The 26,175-nt window shown below is 53.3% G+C and overlaps 2 protein-coding genes across 8 annotated transcripts in view; both read left to right on the top strand.

Moving 5' to 3' along the window:
- Positions 1-14,035, top strand: part of PHC2 (polyhomeotic homolog 2) — a 102,747-nt gene extending 88,712 nt beyond the window's left edge. For all 7 annotated transcript variants that reach the window (XM_067725376.1, XM_067725375.1, XM_067725378.1 and 4 more), the window contains 6 exons: positions 4,048-4,250; positions 5,952-6,081; positions 6,917-7,031; positions 8,080-8,221; positions 9,174-9,450; positions 12,696-14,035. In XM_067725376.1, the coding sequence (XP_067581477.1) occupies positions 4,048-4,250; positions 5,952-6,081; positions 6,917-7,031; positions 8,080-8,221; positions 9,174-9,450; positions 12,696-12,850 (1,022 nt within the window). In that variant the 3' untranslated portion in view covers positions 12,851-14,035. The remainder of the gene's footprint in view (positions 1-4,047; positions 4,251-5,951; positions 6,082-6,916; positions 7,032-8,079; positions 8,222-9,173; positions 9,451-12,695) is intronic.
- Positions 14,036-20,767: 6,732 nt separating this feature from the next.
- A3GALT2 (alpha 1,3-galactosyltransferase 2) lies at positions 20,768-25,399 on the top strand. Its single transcript, XM_067709359.1, is given in 5 exon segments — positions 20,768-20,774; positions 21,118-21,193; positions 21,401-21,490; positions 21,788-21,922; positions 24,736-25,399. Coding segments are annotated over 5 exon segments (972 nt in total).
- Positions 25,400-26,175: the final 776 nt, after the last annotated feature.

Here is a 26,175-nt window from a genome sequence, read left to right as displayed (position 1 = left end):
CGTTAAATGGCTATTATATATTGGACGCTGGGTTAGCCCTGAAGATACAGATGAGACCGAGACAGCCCCCACCTAACGGCACCTGCTTTGCCTAGCAGAGGAGACCGGCCCTGTAGCAGATAATTTCACAAACTGGGCCACTGGGGGGGTCCTTCCTATTTTAATCCAGTCCCTATAAGGGCTGTTTCTGCCAGCGCCTGTGAGACCAGATTGAGAAGCGACCTACAAGGTTGAGGCCTATGTTATGTAACAACTCCCCCAGAACACATTGTTTTGTTCATTCTGATCCAAATACTTAGCCCTTTGTGGTCAGCTTCAATTGAAGGCTAGATTCTACTTCCCCCTTCCACCACCGCCACTGAAGCTTGGCTTTATTTCCTTCCTGCAGCCTCTCCTACTCAGGGTGTCCTGGCCTCCACCTTTCAGTTCCAGGTAGCTAACTCTGTATGAAGGCATTTGAGACCTGTGGGAAACCCGGCAGCACTTACAGCCTCGGGACTGGTCAAGGGAATTGAGTAAGGAAGAATTCCGAAGATAGAGAATTTCTTTGTCTCTGTCTTCCATCTGGCCTCAGGGCCAACAGGGCAGGTTTCTGCAAGTTTAAGCGGCTTTCCCTTAAGCAGGCTGCAAAGCAGTCTGGGAGAACGGGAAGCAGATTAAATTAATCTCAGTGTGCTGAGCTTGGCAGGGGGTGAGATTGTATATGGTCATTCCAGAAATAGCCCAGACTCCTCTGTGACTAAAGCACATGATAAGGTATTGCCTACAAGATGACTGCAAAGCGAAATAGCTGCAAACCTTTGTACAGTCGTAAAACGCTCTCCCTTCCGTCCCTTGGATTCTGTGTCTCCTGTAACCTGGCCCAGAGGTATAGTGGAGAGTGATAGCTTATAATGTTGTGGTGAAGGGGTTTATTAGTTTGTTCTCTTGCTTAATAAGATCCTTTTTTAAAAACTTAGATTCCCAAAAAGTCTTTTTCCTCCCAGAGTTAAGTATTGGCTCTGTAGCCTCTGAGCTCGTGAATGTCTCTGTTGGCTCCTGTATTTGGCACGAGGAAGGACTCTGACCTCAGGAGCCCCCGCCTCATCTTGCAGTGTACGTTAGTAGGCACAGATCTGAGAGACAGGAGGGAAGGGGGTAGAGGGGGTAAGGAGAAGAGTCGAACAAGGTTGGAGAGATCCCATAAAAGGAGACAGGGTATCAGCAGCTGTTTGGTGATAAATATCAGTGAAAAGAGGGAGGTGGGCAGGATCCCAGAATTCAGAGGAGAATGGATTAATTCCATAGAAGTATGATAAACTAAAACAAGGCAGTCACTCATTGCCCTCCATCTGTGCTCTCAGCGAGGAACGAGATTGTGTTTGAAAGAAACAAAACAAAACTCTTACCAACAGGATCTCTTGGATCAATACACTTGATATATTATGTTACTATTGACGGAGTACCTGACTTTAAAAGATGCTGGCAAAGAAGACCTAGGGTGATGATGAATTTGCAACCTTTTATATAAGAAGTCGTCAAAGGAGCAGAGGGAGTGTGGCCTGGAGGAGAGAACGTAAACTGGGCTCATAAGTGACATCCTTCATGACACCAAGAGCATTTCTTGAGTGTTTCCCAGTGTGCTAGCACTTCATTGCTATTCATTTTCTCACTTAGTCCTTGTAGCAACACTAAAGGGTAGGTCTTATTATTGTCTGTATTTTATAGCTGGAGAAACCAAGGGTCAGAGACAGAAGAGGACTTGTCCCTAATCCACTTGAGTGATAGAGACCAGTCTCTAAGCCAGGTCTAAGCCTGTGTTTTTGCCCATTATACAAATAAGATTAGCCTTGTTATGTGTGGTCTAAGAAATAGAACCAGGGTAAGTGGACAGAAATTAACAGAAGATAGATTTTTGGCTCATTATAAGGAAGAACTTATTAATTGAACTGCCCAAGTTGGGAACAGACTACTTCAGAGGTAGTGAGTTCCTTTGTCATTAGAGGTATTCAAACAAATGCCAGAAAATCACTGGGTGGGGCTATTATAGGGAAGGGTCAAGCATTGGTAAGGGGTTGAACCAGACTTTCTAATCTTGTGACTCTATAATCTGTACAGTAGCTCATTAGCGAAGCCAGGGAATATTTTACTAGGCTCTAATCAGAGGGGAATAGCCATCATCTAAAAATAGGATTTTAACTTACATAGTAAGCTTTCTATTTTAACATTTATTCATTATTTTAAATAAAATAGATTGTTTCTTTGCATATTTAAAATACTTTAAAATATACAAGCAAAAATGTAATTATGTAAATATAGACTGAAATATTTAAAATTTAAAAGCAAAGAAACTTAATTTGATTGATTGTATAATTAACTCAGTCCTCCTAGTTATTCATGGATTGTTAAGGAAAGATTTTTTTTTTCTAGTTCCCAAACACCTTTACAATTTTAGAAAGACTGATTCTAACGGAGAAATTTTCCATCCCTATAGAAAGGTCAAAAATGTCAAACAATTTTTTTCAAAGGACTATAAACACGTAAACGAATTTTTCTAACTTGCTGGTATGACTGTCTCCAAAAAAATTAATTTTTAAAAAATCTCATTAATCACATCTCTTAGGTAACTCCTGCTAAGCTCTGAAATTTATTATAGTTGAATTACAGAGGTCTGAGTACTGAAGACATGTGTCATGGCCAACTGTTTTTTTTAACAAAAAAGATTTATCCCCGTTTACTGCACATTAGGACTACTAGTAAGAAAATGAGCCGGTTATAAACCTTTTCTAAAATGAGTTTATTTTGATTTCTCCATGCCACATAATTAGGCATCGTGAATTCCTGTTCTGTGGTGGGATTTTTAGATCTTTAACATGAAATAAGAGCATCTTCATATAAATTTTGTGCAAAAATTACTTAGCTAATAAATATACTGAAATTCTTTTTAAAGTGTGTAATACGTACATTCACACTGGGTTATGCTTACTGTCAGTAGGCTTGTTGCAATAAAGAAATGGCTTTTTCTTTCTTTTCTTCTTTCTTTTTTTTCTTTTTTAGGAAGTTCCAGGTTAAAGGCAACCTCAGCTTCACACAGTTGGCGGTGGTAGAGAATGGCCCTGGGAAGGGGGGGTGGGGAAAGAGTTAAAAAAGTGAAGAGAGGAAAGTTGCTTCTAAAACAGTGAAGCAACTCAGGAGAGGTACTGTTTGGAGTGGAGGAAAGGGGGTCCCTTGTGGTGTGGTTCTGTAAAGGCACCTCATCATACTTACTGGAGCTCTGTCAGGCTCTTCAGAGAAAGGCTGGCAGCCCCGTGGAGAGGAAATCTTAAGCAAGGCTCTCCTTGGAGGGAAGGAGTCTGTGGTTGGCCGAGAATCAGATTGGATGTGGAGCTGAGAACTGGACAAGAGGCTTGATTGGGGCAGGAGACCTGCAGGAACAGCATAGAAAACCTCAGCTCTGCTTAGGGGCTTCCTCGGGGGAGAAACAGAATACACGCATGTCTTAATGCAGTGATCCCAAATAACCAGTCTCCGATGAGGCGGATCTGTGTTAAAATGTTCACATGGGGTTCAGTACTTTGACATTTCACAGCACGTTTAAAATCTAACCCTTTCCTGAGGAACCTCATAGAAGGTTCATTTCCTCTCTGCCCCAAACCCCCTCATGCCCCAAGCCCTATACCTAGTTCAGCTTTTCATCTTGGTTTTAGATGTCACCTTGAATACATTTTCTCCCTTGAGCAGAATGTTAACTTGTTTGTCCAGATCAATATTGACCAAGGTCTTAACTCCTCAGAGGCAGAATTCTTGCCTGTGTAACCTGGTTGGACTAAGCACAGTTGGGAAATTAAGAAAACACTGCTGCCGGATGAGCTGCATTGTTGCAGAACACACTGTAGTCTCACTTGGTGGTGGGTCCACTGAGACTGTACCACTTTTGAATGGGTCACTGGGGGAGGGGACTGCTTGGTTTGCATCGTCGGGCAGTGTTGAGTCCCTGCTCTGCTACTGGCCTAGACCTGGTTCTGACCCCCGCCCCCCGCTTGTGTTTTCCTGCTTTCCCTTGTACAGAGACAGGGCAGGGCATTGTTCATGCACTGACCGACCTCAGCAGCCCCGGCATGACCTCAGGGAACGGAAACTCTGCCTCCAGCATCACCGGCACTGCCCCCCAGAATGGTGAGAATAAACCACCACAGGCCATTGTGAAACCCCAAATCCTGACGCATGTTATCGAAGGGTTTGTGATCCAGGAGGGGGCGGAGCCTTTCCCGGTACGGACTACTTCTTTTCCCCTCTTTTTTTTTTTTTTTTAATAAGTATACTTTGGATGTGTATTAGAATAGCTTTACATTTCCGTGTAAAATTTCTGAAAATGTGAAAAATTTGCTCTTTCCTTGCTAATTTTCCCCCAAAGGAATATCAGAGCCATTTGCTTTCTAGGATTGAGTGTCTTCCTAAGGTCCAGAAGGGGTCAGTGATTAAGAATAATTGGCAAGACCCCTTGGTTGGAAGTTGCCACACAGACTCAGCCGTGTCCCTGCCTGGTGAAGTGCGAACCCCTTGGTTAGAAGGGGTTCACATTGGGGTATTTGGTGCTGCAGGGTGATGGACTTTGGCATTCGGGTTTGAATGCCACAACCCCCAAATGGCAACACGTTGGCTGGTTAGAGAGCAAAAGGAAGCTGTGTAGAAGAGAATTCTCAAGATCTATCTGAATGGAAGACAAGCGAACAGAGTTACAGCCTGAAGCTTCTTTTCTGGGGACAGAGCCTTGAAAGGGGAGTGAATGAGGGGCACTCCAGAAAGGGGCACTTCATCAAGTGTCTCCAATTAAAGCATAAGACCAAGGGGAAACACAGAAGAATCAAGAACATGGCTCATTAGAACAGCACCCAGAGCCAGCAGTGCACAGTGTGAATTGGTGAGACAGGTGGCCTGCTCTCTAGGTGGGAGGAGCCCAGCGCCAGGTGCACTCCAGCCTCTCTCGTGATAAACTTAACTGGCTGTTAGAGACACAACATCTTCATGGGAGGCCATCTATCTTTTGCACATTCTTTGGATCCACGAGTGGTGTGAATAGTCAGCCGAAGCCTCTGGGCTTGATGAACTGAGATGGGTGGACTGCCCTTCTAAAATGCCAAAAGACAAAAATGCCAAGACAGGTTCTTGTCCTCTTTCCCTCTGGAGGTCGGTCAAGGCCTGGGGCACCTTAGCTATAAGTAGCTCTAGCCCTGTCACATACCTTCCCTCATTAGACTAGGTCCTCCCTTTGGCCCCCTAGAGAAGCTCCAGAACCCAGCTGATCTCACAGGATTGATGCTGATTGGACAGCAGCCCCAGCATCGCCCAGGAGATCTGGCAACCAGGCTGCCTGCACAAAAGGCAACAAAGGGAGTGCACCAAAGAGTGAATCAGCTAGTCTGGGATCCTGGCACCACCGAGGGCCTTTGCTTTCCAGTGTGGCCCAGTGTCCGCGTTTTCCTCTTCTCCTCCGTGGCTGCCTGTCCCTCTGGCTCGGGTAGGGCAGTGGTAAGGGAGAGAACAGTAAGGCATCCAGGAATGGCGGCTGGGTCTGTGTGTCACACATACAGTCACACACAGCCTCAGCTGTGTTCCTGCCCCGTGACGCGTGAGTGCTGGGGCCCGGCCCTTGTCCTGGTGCTGCGGGAAACCTGATCCCTGCCTCCATCTCTGTCCCCTAGACGCTTGGAAAAGTAGATATTCTCCTGACCTCCTAAGCCATCCATTGGTCCTGGGTTGAAGCCATTTCCATCCCTGTGCTTTGGTGGTCATCGGCATCTTGCCTCTTGAGCTAAACAGCAAAACAGGCCTTGAGCAGGGTGTACCTGGATGGTGATACAGGGGCGGGCATCTGTGCCTGGGTGCTTTATACATGTAATTTTGATGAGGCTGGATGGCAAGGAAGCATGCCCACCTGACCCTCATGGCCTCCATGTTGCCTTGTCCCCTAGGTGGGACGCTCATCCCTGCTGGTGGGGAATCTCAAGAAGAAGTATGCACAGGGGTTCTTGCCTGAGAAACTTCCGCAGCCGGACCATACCACCACCACTGACTCAGAGATGGAGGAGCCCTATCTGCAAGGTAGCGTCTCAGACCCTGGATGCCGGGGCTTCTGGCGGGGCTGAACAGGACTCAGCAAGGCTGGAAGGTCCTTTCCCAGTATCCACGGAGGGGCTCTGAGCCAGGGAGCGTGTGAACATGTCAGCTGACCAGACTGCCCTGTCCTGTGCCCGCTCAGCCCTGTCCCTAGAAAACGGACGGCAGTTCCTGCCCCTGGGGAACTGAGTGTGCCCTGCCTGTCTCCAGCCCCACTCCTGCCAGCCCCAGGATTCCAAGAGCGGCTTTGCCCGCGTGAGTCACTCGCCAGTTGTAGGCCTGCAGGAGCAGCCCCAGGTGGCTCGTGCCCGTCCTCTACCGCCTCGGGAGCCTGCACTCGGGACGGGGGCCAGCGAGGGCTGCACTTGCCGCACGAGCCACCGACTAAGTGGAGGCGGGACGGGACGCCCACGTAGGCTGCAGAACTCCTGGGCTCTGTTACCCAGGCCGGCAGCCAACTGGACACCTCAAGGGAAGGGCGGGGTAGTTCCAGATCAGTGGTGACAGCATTGAAGCTTTCCCTGTGAGCGCCTGCTCTCTTCCAGGGTCATAAAGAGGGGCGCTGGTTCTTCCCCACCCGTGCTTTGTCTCATAGTCCTTAGAAGCAGAAACTGCCGGGTGTCCAGGGGCCATCTTTGGACACCTTCGGATACTTTCCAGGGGTGAAACCACAGCCCTTCCAAAAATAGCGACAAAGCAGTTTGGCACTCTCCAAGCCGCTGCTGCAGGCAGGACAGAGCAAAGTGGCCCGGGGTGGGGCTGTGGGCAGTCCTGTGGGGACTACTCCTTGTCCGCGCTTACCGATTTTCATGCTTTTCAGAATCCAAAGAGGAGGGTACTCCCCTTAAACTCAAGTGTGAGCTCTGTGGCCGGGTGGACTTTGCCTACAAGTTCAAGCGTTCCAAGCGCTTCTGCTCCATGGCTTGTGCAAAAAGGTGAGAGCCTCAGCCCCTTCCCTTTTCTTGGGATTGCGCCTTGGTACCCAGCTCCTTATTTCCGTGACCTGCTTGGAAGCAGCAAAGAACTCCCATGAGCAGAGCAGGGCAGGCGGCAAGGGTCCAAGGGAAGGAAGCAGCATGTAGCTTGTCGGGCCCTCCTGGGTCCCACTGGCACCCGCCCTTGGCAGCTCCCCATCTCCTTAGGGTTTACCGAAGCCTCCACCGGAAGCTTTGCCCAGAGCCACTGCGCTGGCTACAGACGTTTCCTTTGCGAGCGTTTGCGCAGCTTAGAAGACAGATGATCACAGTAAACACCAGCGTTGTTTACTGTGGACCGGCTGTGTGTGAGTCTCTGTGCTGGGTGTTAATATGCATCATGTCATCTGATCTTCAAAGTAATACTGTGGGGCAGGTATTGCTATCGTGCCCTTTATACATGTTAGGAAACTGAGGCACAAGGAGAAGTAATTGCGCCTAAAGCCTTCGAGCTGGGGATCTAGACTTGCTGACTCTAAGCCCAGAGTGATCCTTGTGCCGAGAGGGAAGAGGCCTGAGCCCCCAGAAGAGAGGCGCTCTCTAGGCCCCAGGCAGAGACGCCCTGCACACCAGCTGGAGTAGGGCTGTCCGCAGCCCTCCCTCCCCACAGGCTGCGCTGGAGGGCCTCCCGCACCTCTGCCAACTCTGCCAAGCTGTTCTCTGTCAGGACGGAGGACACTAGTTTCCCGGCCCCGGTGATACGTGGAGTGGAATGTGGCAGCCCTGAGTTCTTACCGTGATCCGAGTTGTGCCAGGCACTTTGCACACGTTAGCTTATGTTATTGCCAGACCGGTTACAGAAAGTGAGTGGTCTCCTCCCCAGCGCTAGATAAGGAAACTGAGGGGCTAAGTGACTTGCCCAGATCCACACAGCTAGTACTGAGTGATGGACTTAGGACTGGGACGAGGAGGCAGACGCAGCTTTTGCCAAGTATCTTGGCTGCTCTTCTCCTCCTGGGCCATTCGCCCTGCGACTGCCCTGACCGCCCTTGTTCCCCGGCTCTGGCAGGTACAATGTGGGATGCACCAAACGAGTGGGCCTTTTCCACTCGGACCGGAGCAAGCTGCAGAAGGCGGGAGCCGCAACCCACAACCGCCGTCGGGCCAGCAAAGCCAGTCTGCCAACACTTACCAAGGATACCAAGAAGCAGGTGAGAGGCTGGCGGAGCCTGAAGCTCGTGCTCTCGGGTCCCCACCAACTTCCCTTCCTGACACGACCCGGGACGCCCGCCGTCCTTTTCCGCTGCTGGCATCAGTGCTGCGTCACGTTCTCATCTCTCATGATCTGTCAGGTCAAGCCGTCTCCCCGTGTCCCTTCATAGGTCCCTTCATGTAGACCCATGGGTGCTTCAACTTTCCCTCCTCCGTGACCTTGCCCCGACTTCACCCCTTTCTTCCAGTTTGCCTCCATCCTTGACTTCCGGGGCTCCCCTGCCTGAAGAGACAGGCTGTCCCAGGTAGCACCTGCCTTCCGAGGAGGGCTAGGTGAGAGGCAGCCGACACCCTTTACTTCCCCTCCTTGTTGCCTCTCTGAACATCAGAGCACTGAGTCCTTGAAGGTCTCTACCAGGAACGTGGGTGTTTGTTCATTAAGTATGTTTTAGCACTGGCTGTACGTCAGGAGCTGTTAGGCACTAAATCTCTTAAGTTGTGCTCCAGGAACTCAGAGCCTAGTATGATGCTTCAGACCTTATGTGTATTTTGCTGTTTATTGTTATTGTTTTGGCCATAAACCTCTTTAAGAATCTGATGAAAGCTACAGTCCAATATAGACACACACAAGAAAATTTACATGCTATTTCAGGTGGTTTACAGACCATCCCCCTAAACCCATAGAGCCCTGGTTAAAAACCCCACATCTAGAAGAAAGAATAGACGTAGAATCAGATCATTGCAGCACAGTGTGGTACATGCTCCAGTACTGGCACTGACTCTGCTTAGGATCAGAGAGGGGACGTGGCAAAAGATGCTTTTTGATCTCGAATTCAGATACATAGTAGCAGACCACATAGAAAAGGGAGAATATACCTGCCTTTGCCCAGCGCTCTGTTAGAGGTGCTTTATGCCCCCATCCTGAAGAAAACCGTTTCTCTGTGCTCCCAGCCAGCAGGCACTGTACCCCTCTCAGTTGCTGCCGCACTGCAGCTAACACACAGCCAGGAAGACTCCAGCCGTTGCTCCGACAACTCAAGCTACGAGGAGCCCCTGTCACCCATCTCAGCCAGCTCATCCACCTCCCGCCGGCGACAAGGCCAGCGGGACCTGGAGCTCCCTGACGTGCACATGCGGGACCTGGTGGGCATGGGGCACCACTTCCTGCCAAGCGAGCCCACCAAATGGAATGTGGAAGATGTCTACGAATTCATCCGCTCTCTGCCAGGTAAGGTCCTTGGAAGTTCCACGCCTGCCTGGAGTAGCAAGGAAAGCAAGGGTGTGAGAGACCTCACCTGCCGCCACCAGGAGAGACCAGGCAGTTCAAGGAGAGGCTTGGGTTCAGGAACGGGGTGCGGGGTGGGGGGCAGAGATGAGTAGGAGGAGGTGCCTGCCGGTAAGAGCTCACATTCTAGCATGGAGCGCCGACTGTAATGTTCCGTGGCTGTAATCTGCCGTATCTGTGGGCTCGGTGAGGGGCCTGTGTGAAGGTGATGACGTGACCAACCCTGTGTGTCTCCGGGATGAGTTGGGAGGCGTGTCAAGTGGGAGTGGAGGAAATCGGTCAAGGAGAACGTTAGAACGAAGAACGTTTACACTGAGTGACGGTGGACAAGCAGGCCTGTGCCGGATGGAGAGACGGCATCAGGGAGCAGCCTAAGCAGAGACACGCAAGCATGTAAAGGAGCCGGTAGCTGCACGTGACCCTGGGTGTGCAGTGCCGGTGGTCTCGAAGGTAGGATCTAGAAATGAAGCTTGAAAGACCTCCCATCTGCACGGCTGCACTCGTCGGGACCAGAGCTTCTCCACTGTTTCTTCTGCCAGTCTCACCCAGCCACTGACCAGGTCAGGCAGTGGTGACCATGAGCCCGTTCACTCAGAGACCAAAGTGGGATATAGTGGTTAAGAGCAGGCTTCGGAGTTAAACAGAACTGGGCTCAAATCCTGGCTCTGCCGCTTAACCCAGCGTATTATCTATTGCTGCATCCCCCAGATTTGTTATGGCACAGGTCATGTGGATAAGGAATTCAGGAGCGGTTTAGGCGGGCAGTTCTGCCACAGGGATTCTTAGGAGGTTGTGATGAGGATGTCGGCCAAGGCCAGCCAAGGCCATGTGAAGGGTCACCTGGGGCTGTCAGATCTGCCAGGGTGCCTCACTCACACGCTTCCCAGGGAGCGTGTGGCTGCTGGCAGGAGGCCTCGGTCACTCTCCCACGGGTCTCTTCAGAACGCTCACGCTTGAGTGTTCTCGTGACGTGGCAGCCAGTTGTCCCCCCAGGGGGTGATCCAAGAGAGCAAGGTGGAAGCCACCCACCATGCCCTTTACGATCTAGCCTCAGAAATCACATTCTGTCACTTCAACAATATCTTGCTGACCACACAGGTCACCCCATTCATTGTGAGGGACTCATGAAAGCATGAAAGGGAAGCAAGGATTATTGGGAGCTACTTGGAGGCCGGCTACTCCCATAGTTCACCCCAGTGATTCATGTTCCTCCCTCATGCAAAATACCCTCACCCCTACCCGAGGCCCCACAAGTCTCATCACATTACAGCGGAGGTTCGAGGTCCAGGATCTCAGCATCTAACACAGGTCCAGGCACGGATGAGGCTCACTGGGTCCAGCTCCTCAGGGATGATTCCTCTCAATCTGCAGACCTGGGAATGAGGAACGGGTTATCCACTTCCCTCCACAAACCTAGGATATGGTGGGATGGGCATCGGGTAACCACGGTAGACGTGCCCATTCAGGATGCCCCGTTCAAGAAGGGAGAACACAGGAGGCTACAGGAGTCACCAGTCCATACCAGGGCATGTGTTGGCATTTCCTTGGTTAGGACTCAAAGCCCGGGGTGATTCTCTTTCGCTCTTGGTTCCACCCTGAGTCATCCTTCCTTTCCCATGAAAGGCAGCCTGTGGAGTTGTTTTCTCAGCCTGCTTCCTGCTGCTTTTATTTCACATTACCTCTGATCCTTTCCGTCCATGTGAGCGGTGTTTCTGCCAGACGATTCTCTCTTACTCTTTGTGGGCTTTTTATGAATGTTATCCAACAATGTCTTCAAGACAAGCCTTACTCCACATTAGGTTTCTTCTGAAGCCGAGGGACAGTGCCCTTAACAGTCTGAGGAGCTGGGCCGTTGAATGGAGAGGCTCTGTGAGGCACGCCCATAAAATCCTGAGAGAGCGTTTGATCCAACAGTTCTCTGAGGCGGCACCTTAGAGCTTTCTGCGGTCTTAACAAAAGATTTAAGTCACCCCCGCAGTTTTGTCTTTAGACTGTGTCTTTTTGACTGTGTCCTGGATTTGGTCTTTGCCTAGAAACCATTTCTTAATTTTAGCATCATTTGCCATCTGGAGAGGCTTAGGAGTTTCAAAATCAGCAAATCCAGGCTCCTTCCTGTTCTCGTTTTCCTCGACCTCGTCCCTCCTCGCGTTTCCCACGGCCGCGGTGGGAGGCCAGGTGGCACCTGCAGCAGTCTGCCTGAGGTCTCCTGAGCCCAAGCAACGTTCAGTAGGCGTCTCATGCCCACGGGGTTACCACCAGCAACAGTGTTGCTAAATTTTCTACTATTTCATAACAAGGATCCCTTTTCTTCCAATTTCCAGCAAGTTTCCTCACGTTCCTTTAAGCCTCTCCAGCAGTTTGCTCCAAGACCATCAGGCTTCTCACTCCCGTCTCTCAGGGAACCTTAGACCTTCACTGCCGCTCTCCTCAAAGTCCCTCCAGCTCTGGCCCACTACCAAGTCCAAGGCCACGCCCGCGTGGTGAAGGTGTGGTGATGGCAGCACCCATCTTCCAAGTACCCAGATCTGCATTGGTTACGTACTGCTGTGAAACAGATTACTCCAAGACTAGTGGCTTCAAACAGTAATCACTTCTTACCTCGAGAGTTCTGTGGAGCGGCTTAGCTGGGCACGGAGTTATCTTTCAAGGGCTCAGTCACGATAGCAGCCAGAGCTGCAGTTTCTGAGGGCTTGGAGCTGGAGGACCCCCTTCCAAGGTGCTGCGCTCACATGGCAACGGGGAGCTGGCTCTGGGCAAGAGGCCTCAGTTCCTCTCCAAGTGGGCTGCTCCAGAGGGCTGCTTGAGTGTCCTCACGACACGGTGGTTGGCATGTTCCAAAATAAATTATCCAGAAGACCAAGGTGAGGCTGCCGCGCCCTTTGTGATCCAGCCTGGGAAATCCCATGCTGTCACTTCCACAACCCTGTACTGATCTCCGGGGTCGGCCCAGTTCACTGGTGGGGGGTGGGGGGGTTGAACAAGGAGATGTCGGGTCACAGGATCGCCTTAGAGTCTGGCTACCTTGGGTAAGTCACTCAGCCTCTCTCAAGCTGTAGAATGAGAACAGCAACACCTCCCTCGAGGTGTGGTCACGAGGATCAAGTGAGATGATGCATCTGAAGGCAGTGACTGCCAAGCGTGACCGCTGGTAGCTCTCATTGATACTGTCTTTGGTCATGTCCCCTCAGGCTGCCAGGAGATAGCAGAGGAATTCCGTGCCCAGGAAATCGACGGGCAAGCTCTGCTGCTGCTCAAGGAGGACCACCTGATGAGCGCCATGAACATCAAGCTGGGGCCCGCCCTCAAGATCTACGCGCGCATCAGCATGCTCAAGGACTCCTAGGGCTGGCCGGGCCCCGGGCTCCTCCTCCCGACTGAGCAGAGCCAGCGGACACTCCTGGGGGCCCTCCTCTGGCTCTCAGGGGCCTTTCTGTGGGAGGGGCGGAGAGGCGGGCGGCGCGGAAGATGGGGCTTTATGCTTGTACATATTGATAGCACTGCTTCCTCCGAAGTCCCACTACGCTAGCCCCGCTCTCTTCCCCTCCCTCTGTCCCCCATTTTCCAGGGGGTATACGGTCAGGGCTCCCAACCTGAGTTGGGTTACTTCCAAGGGCAGCCGTCAGGCCTGCCTAGAGGCCTCGGAAGCCCTTGCCTGCCTTCCTCCACTTATTTCTCCGGGCCCAGCTAACTCTTCCCGCTGCCAGCTTCTCCCACTGCAGCCTGTTTCTGAAGCAGCCAGAAGGGTTCTCCCCCCTCACCCTCTACAGGTGGAGGGAGAGAAGCTGGGCCCAGTTTGGCCACGCCTGCTGGCACAGACGCCTTAACGCTGTGTGTGTGACTGTGTGACCGTGTGGGAGCCTGGACTGACAGGCCGAGAGCCACCCTCTGGTATCTCCAGGTGTTTTGTAGCAAACAGCCACTTAGTGCTTTGTCCTGGACTCCACTCAGCCTCAGGATGGGGAATAGGAAAGAAGGGCCGCCTCAGCGCAGAGAGGCACGATCAGAAAGCGATGAAGAGTAGTGGGAGATTTTCCTTTCCAGATGGCCGAGGTGTCTCCGCAGCCCCTTCCCGCACTGTGACGTCCCCCTGACTGCCCTGCTGTGTCACAGGCGGCACTGAGGAAGCTGCTGGTGGGCTGGGCCAGGCCGCGCCTCCCCGTCTGCCCGCCCGCCCGCCCTGGGAGCCCAGCGGTGGGGCCCTGGGAACATCCAAGGGCAGAAGAGCTGGAGTGACCACCGCTGAGGTGAAGAAGGCAGCCTTCGGCCTCGGGTCCCACGCTTCTCTGCCTCTGGAACTTGCTGGCAGTGGTCTGAGCTGCCCGTGGAGGAGGCGGGGCAGGAAGGGCGAGGGCCTGCCTCTGACTTGCCCGGGCCTCTGCAGACTCCTGGGGGGAGTGGGACTCTCCCTGGGGGAAGGGTGGGTGCCCTTCTGAGCTTGTTCTATTCCCCACTCACACCCCCAGGCAGGGTTGGAAATGAAGGACTTTTTTAACCTTTTTGTTTTTTAAAAATAAATCCATAAAATCTGTTCCTTCTGTGCCTTTCTCCCCTGGGGATGCCTTCTGTGGTCCTGAATAGCTACTTTTCATCTGCCAGGAGAGGGGTGGGTCCCTGGGTTGGGGGAGGGACGACCACCTTAACTGGATAGCATATCCTCCACGCTTCGCTGGGGCTGGGTCCTTTGAGGGTGCCCTTGGTCCCAGTCCACATGAGAAAAGCAGATCCCACCTCTGTTCTTCACATGGGTGTCCCCTGGAATGCGAGGTCCAGGGCCCCTTCAACTCTGAGCCCCCCTACCCAGCACTGCCACCAGGAAGACACGATGCTGTTGGGCCAGGGATATCTGGCACACCTGAGGCAGAGCCCAGACCCTTCCCTCCGCCGCAGACACCTGTGGTGGCTGGCTGCAGCGCCCCATCCAGAACTGCCCTTGAGGTGGCTTTGGCTCACTCGACCCCTCAGCGCTTTCTGGATGCTGCAATAGCAAACTATTAGGAGAGTCTCTGCCTCAAGGAGGTGAGGCCTAAGCCTCGAATAAAGGAGAAGGGCCTTCCAGGCGCAGACCGCTCACCGTTCACTCAGTCTCTGACATGCTGTAACGGCAGGGCCCGGGGAGATAAGCAGGGACCTTTTAAGAGCCAGTACCCATATCTGGACGAGAACTCTCTGGAAGGCCTTTTAAAATGTAGCCACTACCCGGAGGAAGAGGAGAAACAAAACTGGTTAGTGGCCGACTCAGAGGGTGGAGCCAGGACTGGAAAGTCTGGTGGTCCCGGAGGTCGGGAATGGCGACAGGACAGAGGCCAGTGCAGGACCCTGGGCCGAGGGGGAGTGGCAGGGGGCAAGGACCTCAGAACCTCGGGGAAGTCGGGGAAGGTGCCTGGTGGAGAGGGCGCCTAGGGAGCCCCCTGCGCTGCCCTCCCCTCTCCAGGCCAGGCGGGCCGGCCCACCGTGGCCCGTGCAGCTCAGCGAGTCCACACTGGACCTCCACTTTCCCTTACTGGAGGACAATGTCGGGCCCAAACTGAGTTTGTCCTTATGTGTGTGGTGGAGAAGGGAACTAAAAGCCCTGAAAGAGGATATGGTGGATTTGCAGGGCTGACTGACACAGGTGAGTATCAGTGCCGTTTCTTCACTCGGGGTGAAAGGCCCCAGTTTGAAGGATGCCTCCTTCAACACGCGTTTGCTCCTGAGAGTTACACCTTACACAGAATTTTGCAAAACTTTTTTGATCATGACCGACAGTTTAAAAAAATTTTCCCACCCTCATGTATGTACTTGAATATATATAACTGAAACAAAACAATCACAAAACAATACCTACCCTGATGTACAATACATTCTGATATTTTCAATTCCCTTCCTGTTCATATTTTTAAAATCTCAGTCATGATCCATAAGATTGATTTCATGGCCCTCTAATAGATCATAACCTGCACTTTAAAAAAAGCCTGCCTAGTGCAAGCTTTCCAGAACTTTTCCATGTAACTACCTTGTGTGGCTCTTACCCTGTCCTGGGTGACTGGTGCACGTACCTGTTTTACTGAAGAGATCAAGGGCTCCTCAAGGTGAACTGTCCAAGGTCACACTCAGGTGACCGGCGCCCTTGAGATCTGGCTGAAGGTCCGCGCAGAACAAGGTTCTCCCTGGGTGGCAAACACCACAGTCTGGCCCGAGGACCACGACACTGAAGAGGGGCACGAGGAGCCCTGGGGAGGAAGAGTCAGTACAGAATGTCTCAGCACCTCTGGCCAACCAGAGCTGGCCTTCCATCCACCCTCTTCCAGGTGATTGGCCCCAGGGGGCTCCTCTCCGGGTAGTTCATCCCTGCTTGCTCCTGTGGCTGTGGTTTCTGGCAGATGGCCTGAAACTGCTTGGCCCCAGTCACCAAGAATGGGTCATTTCTTCCCCGGCTCTGAGCTGAGAAGGTTCTTGGCAGGCTGTCCCACCAGCTTCCTGTCATGGCAAGGACTCAGGTGAGGGGGGGACGCTGCCAGTAGCAGGGGGAAGATGAGGCGGGACAACTGTCCCGAGAGGAGTCCAGCCTGGTGGCCAGAACAGTCAAGGAGGAGGCACCAAGGCTGGCCTGCTGAGAACCAGCTGAGCCATATAGGTCCTGGGAGAAGGTGACTGGAGGACATCGCCCAAGGGGTAGAGACGGTCCAAGGAATGGGTGGTGGGGTGGGGGGAGGCTGCATCCTGGGAGATCTCGTGCCCGTGAAGAGCTCGGCGACTCCTCCTGCTGCCCTAAACTCTAAGCCCCCTCGGTGAGCAGAGAACAGACTTTGGGGCGCACCTTCCACTGCAACTGTGAGCCCTCTATTCCAACTGGGATTGACTGTCCAGGATTGCAAACTTGTTCCCACTTAGGAACTAATGACTGATCTTCAACCTCTTCCTGAAAGCAAGGAGAGTACAGGAGCAGGACATGAGGCCACCTTGTGGGACCACCTTCTGCAGGTGGAAGCGGGGTGGAGGGGAGGGGACCCTTTTGAAAATATCAGAGCAAGGAACTGGAAGGAATGGGTCAGGCAGGTGCCTCTGTGGACTAGGGGCTCCCTGGCTGGGCCATGGGAGGGGGCGGCAGGAGCCTGTTGCAGGCCTGGGTGTCAGCACCCTCCCAGGACTGACAGCTGGAGCCCACCTGGACCACTTGGGGACAACTCTGCATGGCTGCCCTAGTTGTGAGGGGCCGGCTAAGAGGGTCAGATGGCAGGGAGGGCAGAGAGAGCTCCGCTGCAGCCTTCTCCTGCCCCAGCACCTCCCATGCCGTCCCTCCGGGGGGGCAGTCTCGCTTCCAGGAGCAACTGTAAAATATCTCAATAATTTTTATATCGATTACATATTGAAATGATATTTGGGGTTACATATTGAAATGATCTATTAGGTTAAAATAAAATACTAAAAATTTCGGTTGTTTCTTTTCACTTTTTTAACATGGCTACTACTAGAAAATTTTAATTTACGTTCCTGGCTCACATTATATTTCTATTGCGCAATGCTGTTCAGATTCTTTCCTACGTTTTTATAAAACAACATAGAAACACGTCTGTAAATGCACAGGTACACAGGTAGAGGGGCTTCCCCCCTCACAGAAGCGCAGCCAGCCTCTATGTACAGTTGTTGCTTCCTCTTCCACTTGATTCTTTAGGCCCTTTTCCCGGGAGCACATATAAATCTACTCATCCTTTTCAGTGGCCACGTTGCTTTCCATTGTATAGAAATGCATAATTCATTCATCCAACTCCCTAAGGACGAACAGTGGGGTTGTTTATCTCCATTTGCTTTTTCCAGCAATGCTAGGAGAGCATCCTTGGCCTGCCCACTGTGAAGTCTCCGTTTCTAGAGGTGGGAAAGTTGGGTCTGGTGTGAGTGCTTGAAATGATTTTGCAGGCTCCTCAGGCAGGGCTAAGAGAGGTGGACTTCACCTTGCAGTCACTAGGAAGGCTTAAAAACACTTGTTTTTCCTAAATGGCTAACTCTGTATTTTTCCTTCATTAAAAAAGCAATAAAAGCACATTACGGACAACTGGGGGCACAAATAAAGGGAAAAAACCCTCCCATAACTTATTACACAGTCACTTAAGTTATTCCTTCCAGTCTTATTCGCTCGGGCATGTTTTCATTGCTAGATTGTAACCACAGTGCCCATCAATTTTAGATCCTGCTTTCTTCATTCACGGTTCTTGTGCAAGTTTTTTCCATGTGACTGCAGACTCTTCATAAAAAGTTTATTTAGCCAGTCCCTTCGGCTGGACGCTGGGGCCTTTTTCAGTTGTATCTGAGAAGGCAGCACAATGCCTTCTCCACTGGTGCCCTCCAGCCCACGTTCAACCAAACTCAAGTCTCCCTGTGTGAAAGAAACACACGCACCTCCATCAATCCCAAGCCCTCAGCTCCTCCAGTTACCATCCTCTCCCTTTCCTTTTACAGCCAAACTTCCGGAAAGATCCGCTTCCACCACCACCACCCCAGCCTCCACTGCCTCCTCTGCTCACTCAGTCCCCTGCCCGTCCCCAACCGTGTCCTCAGTGGGTGCCTGGGCCCTGGCTCTCCTTCCTCTGCTCTCTCCCTCTTCCACAGCGTTGCCCTCCTGGTGAATCCCAGAACTCTCTCCCAAGCCTGCCTGCCTGCCTGCCTTCTGAGCTCCGGCTTCTTACCCCCAACCGGACTATCAGCCACCATCTCCTTTCCTGGTCCCCCAGCCCTGTCCCTCTCATCAGTGACCAAGTCCTGCCCATCAACCTCCTTGACAGCCAGTCATCACCTACTCCTCCCCAACCCACTGCCAACACTCACTTGTCTTCCTGCCTCCACCTGGTCCCTGCCCCACGTCCAGGCTCAACAGTTCAGCTGGAGTATCTTCCAAGTAAAAATGTGATAGCATCACTCCCTGAAGGAAAGAGCTTTCAGGGCTCCCCACGGCCTTCAAGATGAAGTCCAAACCCCTTATCCTGGAATGTGGGCCCTGGGTTACCTGGCTCAGGCTTATCTCCAGCCTCAACTCTTATCACTTCCTATCCACACCCTATACCCCGCCCCTGCGGCAGGCCTGCAGTTCCCCGTATTTTCCAAGCACTCTCACCTCGTCACTTTTACACAGTGCTGTTTCTTTTTCATGGACCTCCCTTTCCCCTCCACTGCCTTCTTTTTTTGCATTGGCAGGCGGATTCTCAACCACTGCGCCACCAGGAAAGCCCCACTGCCTTCTTTGTGTGGATAACTTTTAGTTCTTCAGGTCCTAGCTTAAGGGTCACCTCCTCCAGGAAGCCTCCCTGACTTCTCCCCAGTGGTATCTTGCCATTTGCAAGATAACGGTATCTTGTATTTACACTAATCACAGCCTTGCTGTGCTGTGTTCCATGCATCTGTTTGCAGTCTGTCATGTGACCCCATTCCCCTCCCTTCCTGGCCACCCATATCTTCCTGACCCGGCTCCCTTAAAGACAAGGTCTGTGTCTCGCTCACCTCTGAATCCTTGACCTAGCACAGTGCTTGATTCTGAGCTTGTGACCAATAAGTACAGGCTGAACGCATGAATGAGCAGAAGCTAGTGAACATCTCGATGCATAAACTTTTCCCATGCTGAAGATGATCTCCTTTGAACAGATTCCCAGAAGTTGCAGTGATTGGATTAAAGGGGATGACTATTGAAAGCTTCAATTCCCACAGCTAAGTAGCTTTCCAAAAAAGCTGCAGCAAGTTACATCCCACCAGCAGGTGTAAGAGTGCCTGTCTCGCTGTATTCTCCCAGCGTGGCTATTTTCATTTCTTTCTTTTTAAAAAGTGCCCATTTTATAGGCAAAACATCCCACCTAGTTCTAATCTATAAGTCTTTGATTACTAGTGAGGGTGAACAGTTTTCCATATGTTTGCCTACTAAATGCATTTCCCCTTCGAGGATTTCCCTGTTCATGTGACATGGACAGTTAAGGCAGGTGGTATTTTATGAGCTGACTCTGGGGGCTGTGTCAGGAGTGACTGGGAGCAGGGAGGTCGCTGCTGCAATGGTCCTGGTGGGGGATGAGCAGGCAGGATCACTGTGGGGGCCGGAGAAATAGGAGGGGCAGAGGGGGGCGGAGATCAAGGAGGCCAAGCCAACCACCCACCCCTGGGGACTGACAGTGGGCGAGGCAGAGGGAGGGGTCAGTGCACCCAGGTTTCACCAGCTGAACAGAAGGGGTGTCTGCCCTGAGATGCACAGGCAGATACGTACACACACAACCGCAAGGTGCCCCTCTGAGCTATTTACCGGATACGCCTGCTGAGGAACGGTGAGGTGGGGTAGCAGAAAAGGCAGGGGCGGGAGGGTCTGATCAGGCAGGCTTCTTGAAAGAGACCAGAGGAGGCAGATTTTGGAAGGACTCATAGGGCAGGGAGGGGAGCTGGGAGGCTGTGCAGAGAATCCTGAGGGCTTGTTTAGGAATAATACTACTAATGATAATCAACAATAGCTAAAGCTTACTGACCTTTTACTGTGTGCAAGGCCTTGTTCTAATCACTTAGTAGGTATTAACTCAATATCCATCGCAGCCCTCTAAGGTATGTATTCTTATTATCTGCGTTTCTAGACAAGGAGACTAAAGTGCAGAGGCCCAGAACCTTGCCCAAGGTCAGACAGCTAAGAAGTGGTGGCCTGGGATTCGAACCTGGGGGTCTGGCCCCAGTGGCCAGGCTTTCACCATATTTGTCCTGTCTGTCTAGAGACACCAGCACCCAGAAGGGCTGAGGAGAGTTGGAGGAGACCCCCCCAGAGGAGCTTATTAAAATTCTCAACTTGTAGGGCCCTTCTGGAAAACAAGCAACCATGCACAAATCCCAAAGTCCACCTCCTCTGAGCCAGCAGTGGGGTCGCTGAGCTATGCTGGAGGGACCCGGCCCTGTGACTGGAGCCGCCATAGACACGTGGTCCCTGACCGCAGCCGGCCCTCCGGGCAGCCCAGCAACTCATCCCTAAGCCCCAGACGCTCTCAAATCCCAGCCACCAAGCCACAAACCTCCCTGCATCCCCTCCCAGACTCTCCCCTGTCCGAGGTCAATCCTACCCAGGCTAAGTGCCCCAAACCCTAACTTACTGTCCCCCAAGTTTGCTGCCAGGAAAAGCAAAATGTTATACATCTAAATGCTCATCACAAGGGACCTGGTCAAGTAAATGATGCCACCTCCAGTCAATGGCATATTAGGCAGCTGGAAAAAAGGGTGAGGAAGCGCTTCACGTACTGAGGTGGACCAACCTCAAGGACATAATGGTCAGCGGAAAATGCAAGGTGGAGAACAGCGTATCACTGTGCTACCATTTGTGGGAGAAAATCAGAGGAAGGGACAGAGGGAAGGGAGGGCAAATTTGCTACCATATTTATATTTGCCTGTATGTGCATAAACTATCCCCTTGCAGGGGAACTGGGTGGCCGTGGCTGGGAACAGGAAGGACTGCACTGTCTATACTCTTTTGTACCTCTGAATGTCTGTGCCAAGTGAACAGAATAATACATTCATATTAAAGCGAACAAATAAATGAAACACTGAATTACCTCATTTTTCATATATATATGTGTGCGTGTATAAAAATATATGCAGAAATGAGTTGCCAACCCCCCCCCCACCCCCCAGGGCCTGGAAGAGAATCTTCTGATCCATTTGCACTTGGCCTCTTAGGGCTGCTCCTGCACGGGCTCCCTGCAGTCAGGTACAACCCCCTTCCCCCAGCACTTGCGATGGGACCAGCAGGGCAGGGTTGAAGTGGTTCTTTCCAAGTGCCTCCTTGAGGGATGGAGAGTGGCACCTGTCATGGCCCGCACAAGCGTCCTTGCGGGCTCTCCTTCCTTGTGAGGAGCAAAGCGACAGGGCTCCTGGGCAGGCCAGCATGCCCCTCACTGATGCTCCCACCCCACAGGCACCTGGGAGTCCTCACCCCCATGGGGATCTGCCCTTTGGCCAGAATGCCCCTGCTGAGAGACAACTTCACAGGTCCCCTGCATCCTTGGTAAGGAGCTGCCATCTCTCCCATTCCGAGGACACCCACACACCCTACAGAGCTCTGCCCCAGCGTTCCTGCCCTCCTCACATCCCCCACCCTGGCAGGGCTAGGCACTCTACCCAGGGGCCCCATCAGGTAACACATCTCCCCCTACTCTGCTGGATCTGGGAAGAGATTTCTAGGGGTAGGGCCTGGGTGTGACCCATCTGTGGGTCCCTAGGGCCCAGGCCTGCGGAGGTGGCGGTGACCATGCATCAAGCAGGAAGATGGATGGACCTCTCTCTCCATCCCCGCCCTGGCCAGGGCCCGGCCTGAAGTCCTGACCTGTACCTGCTGGGGGGCCCCCATTATTTGGGATGGCACCTTTGACCCAGATGTGGCCCAGCAAGAGGCTGTACAGAACCTCACCATTGGTCTGACTGTCTTTGCTGTAGGCAGGTAAGGCCCGGGGAGGGGAGCGGTGCTATCCAAGCAGGGAGTGGGAGGGGGTGTGCACGTGATGTAGGGGTGGAGCACCCCATTCTCCTGGGCTGTAGGATCCCAGGATAAAGCGAGAAGCAAAGACAGCACCCCTTGTCCCAGACTCCCAGCATGAGGGCAGGACCATCCTTTCCCTTCCCCTCCTCCCCCGAGTCCACCCAGCCCAGGCAGCCAAGGGCTCAGCATCACAACCGAGAAGGAACCTGCCCAGGGCCTGGGGCTGATCACCTGGAGGCCTTGGGTTTGCGGTGAGAAAATGATGGCGTCTTTCAGGTGAGAGGAGGTGAGACCTGGGTAAACAGAGGGGATGGCCCAGCTGCAGAAGCGTCTGTGGAGGTCAGCGGCTCAGGTGCAGGCACACAGAAAGGGCGGGGCGGGGGGAGGTTCGCCAAGAAAGTCTGAAGGCGGAAGACGGGCTGGGGAGCTGAGGGCTTTTGCAAGGGAGCGAATCTGGGCTGGATAAAGAGGGATGTGAAGAAAGGAGGATGCGGAGAGTGGTAGGGTCAGCAGACCAGAGGAGTCAGTGAGGAAGTACTGTTGGGGGTGATATCACAGGAAGTGGGCTGGAAGGACGGGGGCTCAGACAGTGGGACGGGTGAAGCCGCAACTTGGGGTGGGGGGCAGACTGATGATGACCAAGTCGAGGGAGGGGCCATGGGGGCAAGTGACTGAGGAGCGGGGAAGACAGAATCACGACAGGAGAGGAGGCCAATCGAGGAACTAAGGGGCCCCCAGGTATGGACAAGGAACCCAGAGTGGGGGGTGGAGAAGAAACCTCAGGGGGCTGACCTGCCCATCTCCCCATTATGGATGTCAGGGTGTCCAAACTGGTATTCACTTTCCAGTAGTGATGCAAATGGGACTCCTGGCTTAGAGTGGCAATCAGATCCTACAATCCTAGGGTACAGAGAGGTAGAGTTCAAGGCAACTTAAGGAAGAGTTTCTAATAATGGAACAGGCTGCTTTGGGAAGGCACTGAGAGCTCTGCATCCAGGAAAAGATATCCAAAAGCCTGGGGAAGGAATTCTGTCTTCGAGACCCCAGACCAGCGGTCACCAACCTTTTTGGCACCAGGGACCAGCTTCATGGAAGACGATTTTTCCACGGACCAGAGGTTGGGGGAGGGGGGAAGGGATGGTTTAGGTGGTAATGCAAGCGATGGAGGCAGATGAAGCTTTGCTTACTCACCTGATGCTCACCTCCTGCTGTGAGGCCTGGTCCGCGGCCCCGGGGGGTTGGGGACCTGTGCCCCAGGCAACTGCTCAGGGCTCCTCCAACTCCGTCCCTTACACTCTAGAAGGGAGAGAAAGCCAGGAAGGCCCCTGAGAGGCTGGGGTCAAACAGGACTGCTGGCCTCTCCAGGGCCTTGGTGCTCCCACTCCTGCTCTGAATGCTGAGTAGGATGTTCCTGCACCAGCCCTAGGGGTCAGAGTCTCATGAGTCCAGAAATTCCAGGGTCCTGAGGTCCTGAGTTCCAAGGATCTATGAGTCCAACACCCTGGGATGCTGAGGCTTCCAAGGTCTCTGATTCCAGTTTCTCACAGTTCCACCCGGAATAGAGCAAGTGTAGGTAAAAGTACAGGCTCCAGTGCCAAGCTGGGTTCAAATCCTGGCTTTCACTTACCAGCTATGTGCATGCTTGCTTGCACAAGTTACTGAAGCTCTTTGAGATTCAGTTTCCTCACCTGAGAGATGGAGCTAATAATAGTGAGGATTAAATGAGATAATGCACGTTACTTTGAACACTATCTGCCACATGACAAATGTTCCAAAATATGAGGCATTAGTTCGATTATTTTAGAAGCCTGGGATCCCAAAGCCTGTTCATACAAAGTTTCCAGTATTCTGAACGTCCCGGTTACCTATGTAAGGAATCACCACAAACTCAGTGACTGAAAACAGTCCATTACTACCACAGCTCGTGATTTTGTGGCTCAGGAATTCTGACAGGGCTCAGCAGCAGGGGGGCCCCTCCCTGCTCCCAAAAGTCCTGTGGATGACTGGCGGGCGCCTCTCTCCGTGGCTAGGCTGGTCTCCCTCACTTCGTGGCAGCATCTGAGTTCTGACACTTTTTTAAAAAAAATTACTTATTTTTATTTATTTTTGGCTGCGTTGGGTGTTCGTTGCAGCCCACAGGCTTTCTCTAGTTGCCGCGATTCGTTGCAGTGCGCAGGCTTCTCATTGCAGTGGCTTCTCCTGTTGCAGAGCACGAGCTCTAGGCGCATGGGGTTTAGTTGCGGCGCTCAGGCTCAGCAGTTGCGGCTCGCGGGCTCTAGAGCGCAGGCTCAGTAGTCGTGGCGCACGGCCTTAGTTGCTCCGGGGCATGTGGTATCATCCCGGACCAAGGCTCGAACCTGTGTGCCCTGCATTGGCAGGCGGACTCCTAACCACTGTGCCACCAGGGAAGCCCTGAGCTCTGGGACTCCTTAAGCGAAGGGTCAGAGCTCTAAAGAGACAAAGGCTAACGAGCCGGTCCTCCCAAGGGCCAGCACAGCATCCCTTCCTCGGGACTCTTGATCGAAGCGGTCAGGGAGAGAGCCGCGTTCAAGCGGGGAACAAAGGGCCTCTCTGGGCAGGGGTGGCAAACAATGGGTAATTATTTTTAATCCACCTCGGACGATTCCGGGGCTGGACAGTTTTGGAGTTCCAGGGACTGGGGTTGCAGGGGCACAAGTACGGACGAGGTGAGGCCTCAGAAGCCCGACGTCTCCGCGGATGGCGGAGTGCGCTGAGGCCCGGCTTACTCAAGACGGCCCCGCCCCGCCCGACAGATACCTGGAGAAGTACCTGGCGCACTTCCTGGAGACGGCTGAGCAGCACTTCATGGTGGGCCAGCGAGTGGTGTACTACGTGTTCACCGAGGACCCGGCCGCCGTGCCCCGCGTACGGCTGGGCCCGGGCCGCCGGCTGCGCGAGGAGCGCGTGGCGCGCTGGCGACGCTGGCAGAACGTGTCCATGTTGCGCATGCGCGCGCTGCACGCGGCGCTGGGCGGGCGGCTGGGCCGCGAGGCGCGTTGCTTGCGCTGCGTGGACGTGGACCAGCACTTCAGCGGGACTTTCGGGTCCAAGGCACTGGCCGAGTCGGTGGCGCAGCTGCTCGTCTGACACTACCGTTGGCGGAGGCGGCTGCTGCCCTTCGAGCGGGACGCGCGCTCGGCCGCCGCGCTGGGCCCGAGCGAGGGCGACTTCTGCTACCACGCGGCCGTGTTCGGGGGCAGCGTGGCGGCTCTGCGGCAGCTGACGGCCTACTGCGTGCGGGGCCTGGAGGCGCGCTGGCACGACGAGAGCCACCTCAACAAGTCCTTCTGGCTGCACAAGCCCGCCAAGCTGCTGTCGCCCGAGTTCTGCTGGAGCTCCGACGTCGGCCGCCGGGCCGAGATTCGCCGCCCCCAACTGCTCTGGGCGCCCAAGGAGTACGCCCTGCTGCGCGGCTAGAGACGCCCTCGGCCTGGAGGCCCGAACGCCGGCGGAGGCCCTTCTGGAAGCAGCGTGGCACGGCGGGGGCGGGGGGGGGGGGGGCGGCGGGAAAACTGCGTGAATACTACCCCCCACCGCCCGAGGTGGCAGGAGGAGGCCCGGCTTTTGGGGAGCGCCTCCCCGAGGCGGGCGATCCATCCCTTCCCTGACTTTCCACAGCGACCCAGATACTGCCAGCTGCCTGGAAACCTGTCACCTCTGACCTTACTGAGTTCAGTGGAGGCCCCCGAAGAGACGTTTTAGCCCCTTCCCCATATCCCACCACTTTTTTTAATGGGACTGAGGCACACAAAGGGAACATAACTACGTAAGGACCCAGAGAATCTGTGAGTCAGTCTGTGAGGTCAGCAGCTGGAAAGCAAGGACTGGCCCTCAGGTCCAATAGAGCTGCCACTGGGCAGGAGCCCCAGATAGAGAAACACAGTGGCATCCGGTTCACCTCCGCCGCCCTCAGCAAAGTTTGTACATATCTAAGTAATATGATAATAAAATACATTATTCCCAAGTGTCCTACGGCCCTTTCTCCTAGAGAATCCAAGTCCATAAAAATAACATTTCCTCGCCATGGGACCCATATGGCTGTTTGGCCACAGTGTCTGGGAAATAAATTTCCTCATCCGTGGCTGCTGTCCAGACTCTTCATCCTCAATAGGGAAAGACACAACGTCCCGAACAGAAGCCTGAAGTCATCAGGCTCTCCAGGAAAGGTGGTTCCCTCCGGGAAATAGCTGCGG

The sequence above is a fragment of the Pseudorca crassidens genome, chromosome 2, assembly GCF_039906515.1.
Source record: "Pseudorca crassidens isolate mPseCra1 chromosome 2, mPseCra1.hap1, whole genome shotgun sequence".
In the NCBI taxonomy this organism is placed as follows: domain Eukaryota; kingdom Metazoa; phylum Chordata; class Mammalia; order Artiodactyla; family Delphinidae; genus Pseudorca; species Pseudorca crassidens.
The sequence above is the reverse complement of the archived record's forward strand: the minus strand, read 5'-3'. Positions and strand labels throughout refer to the sequence as shown.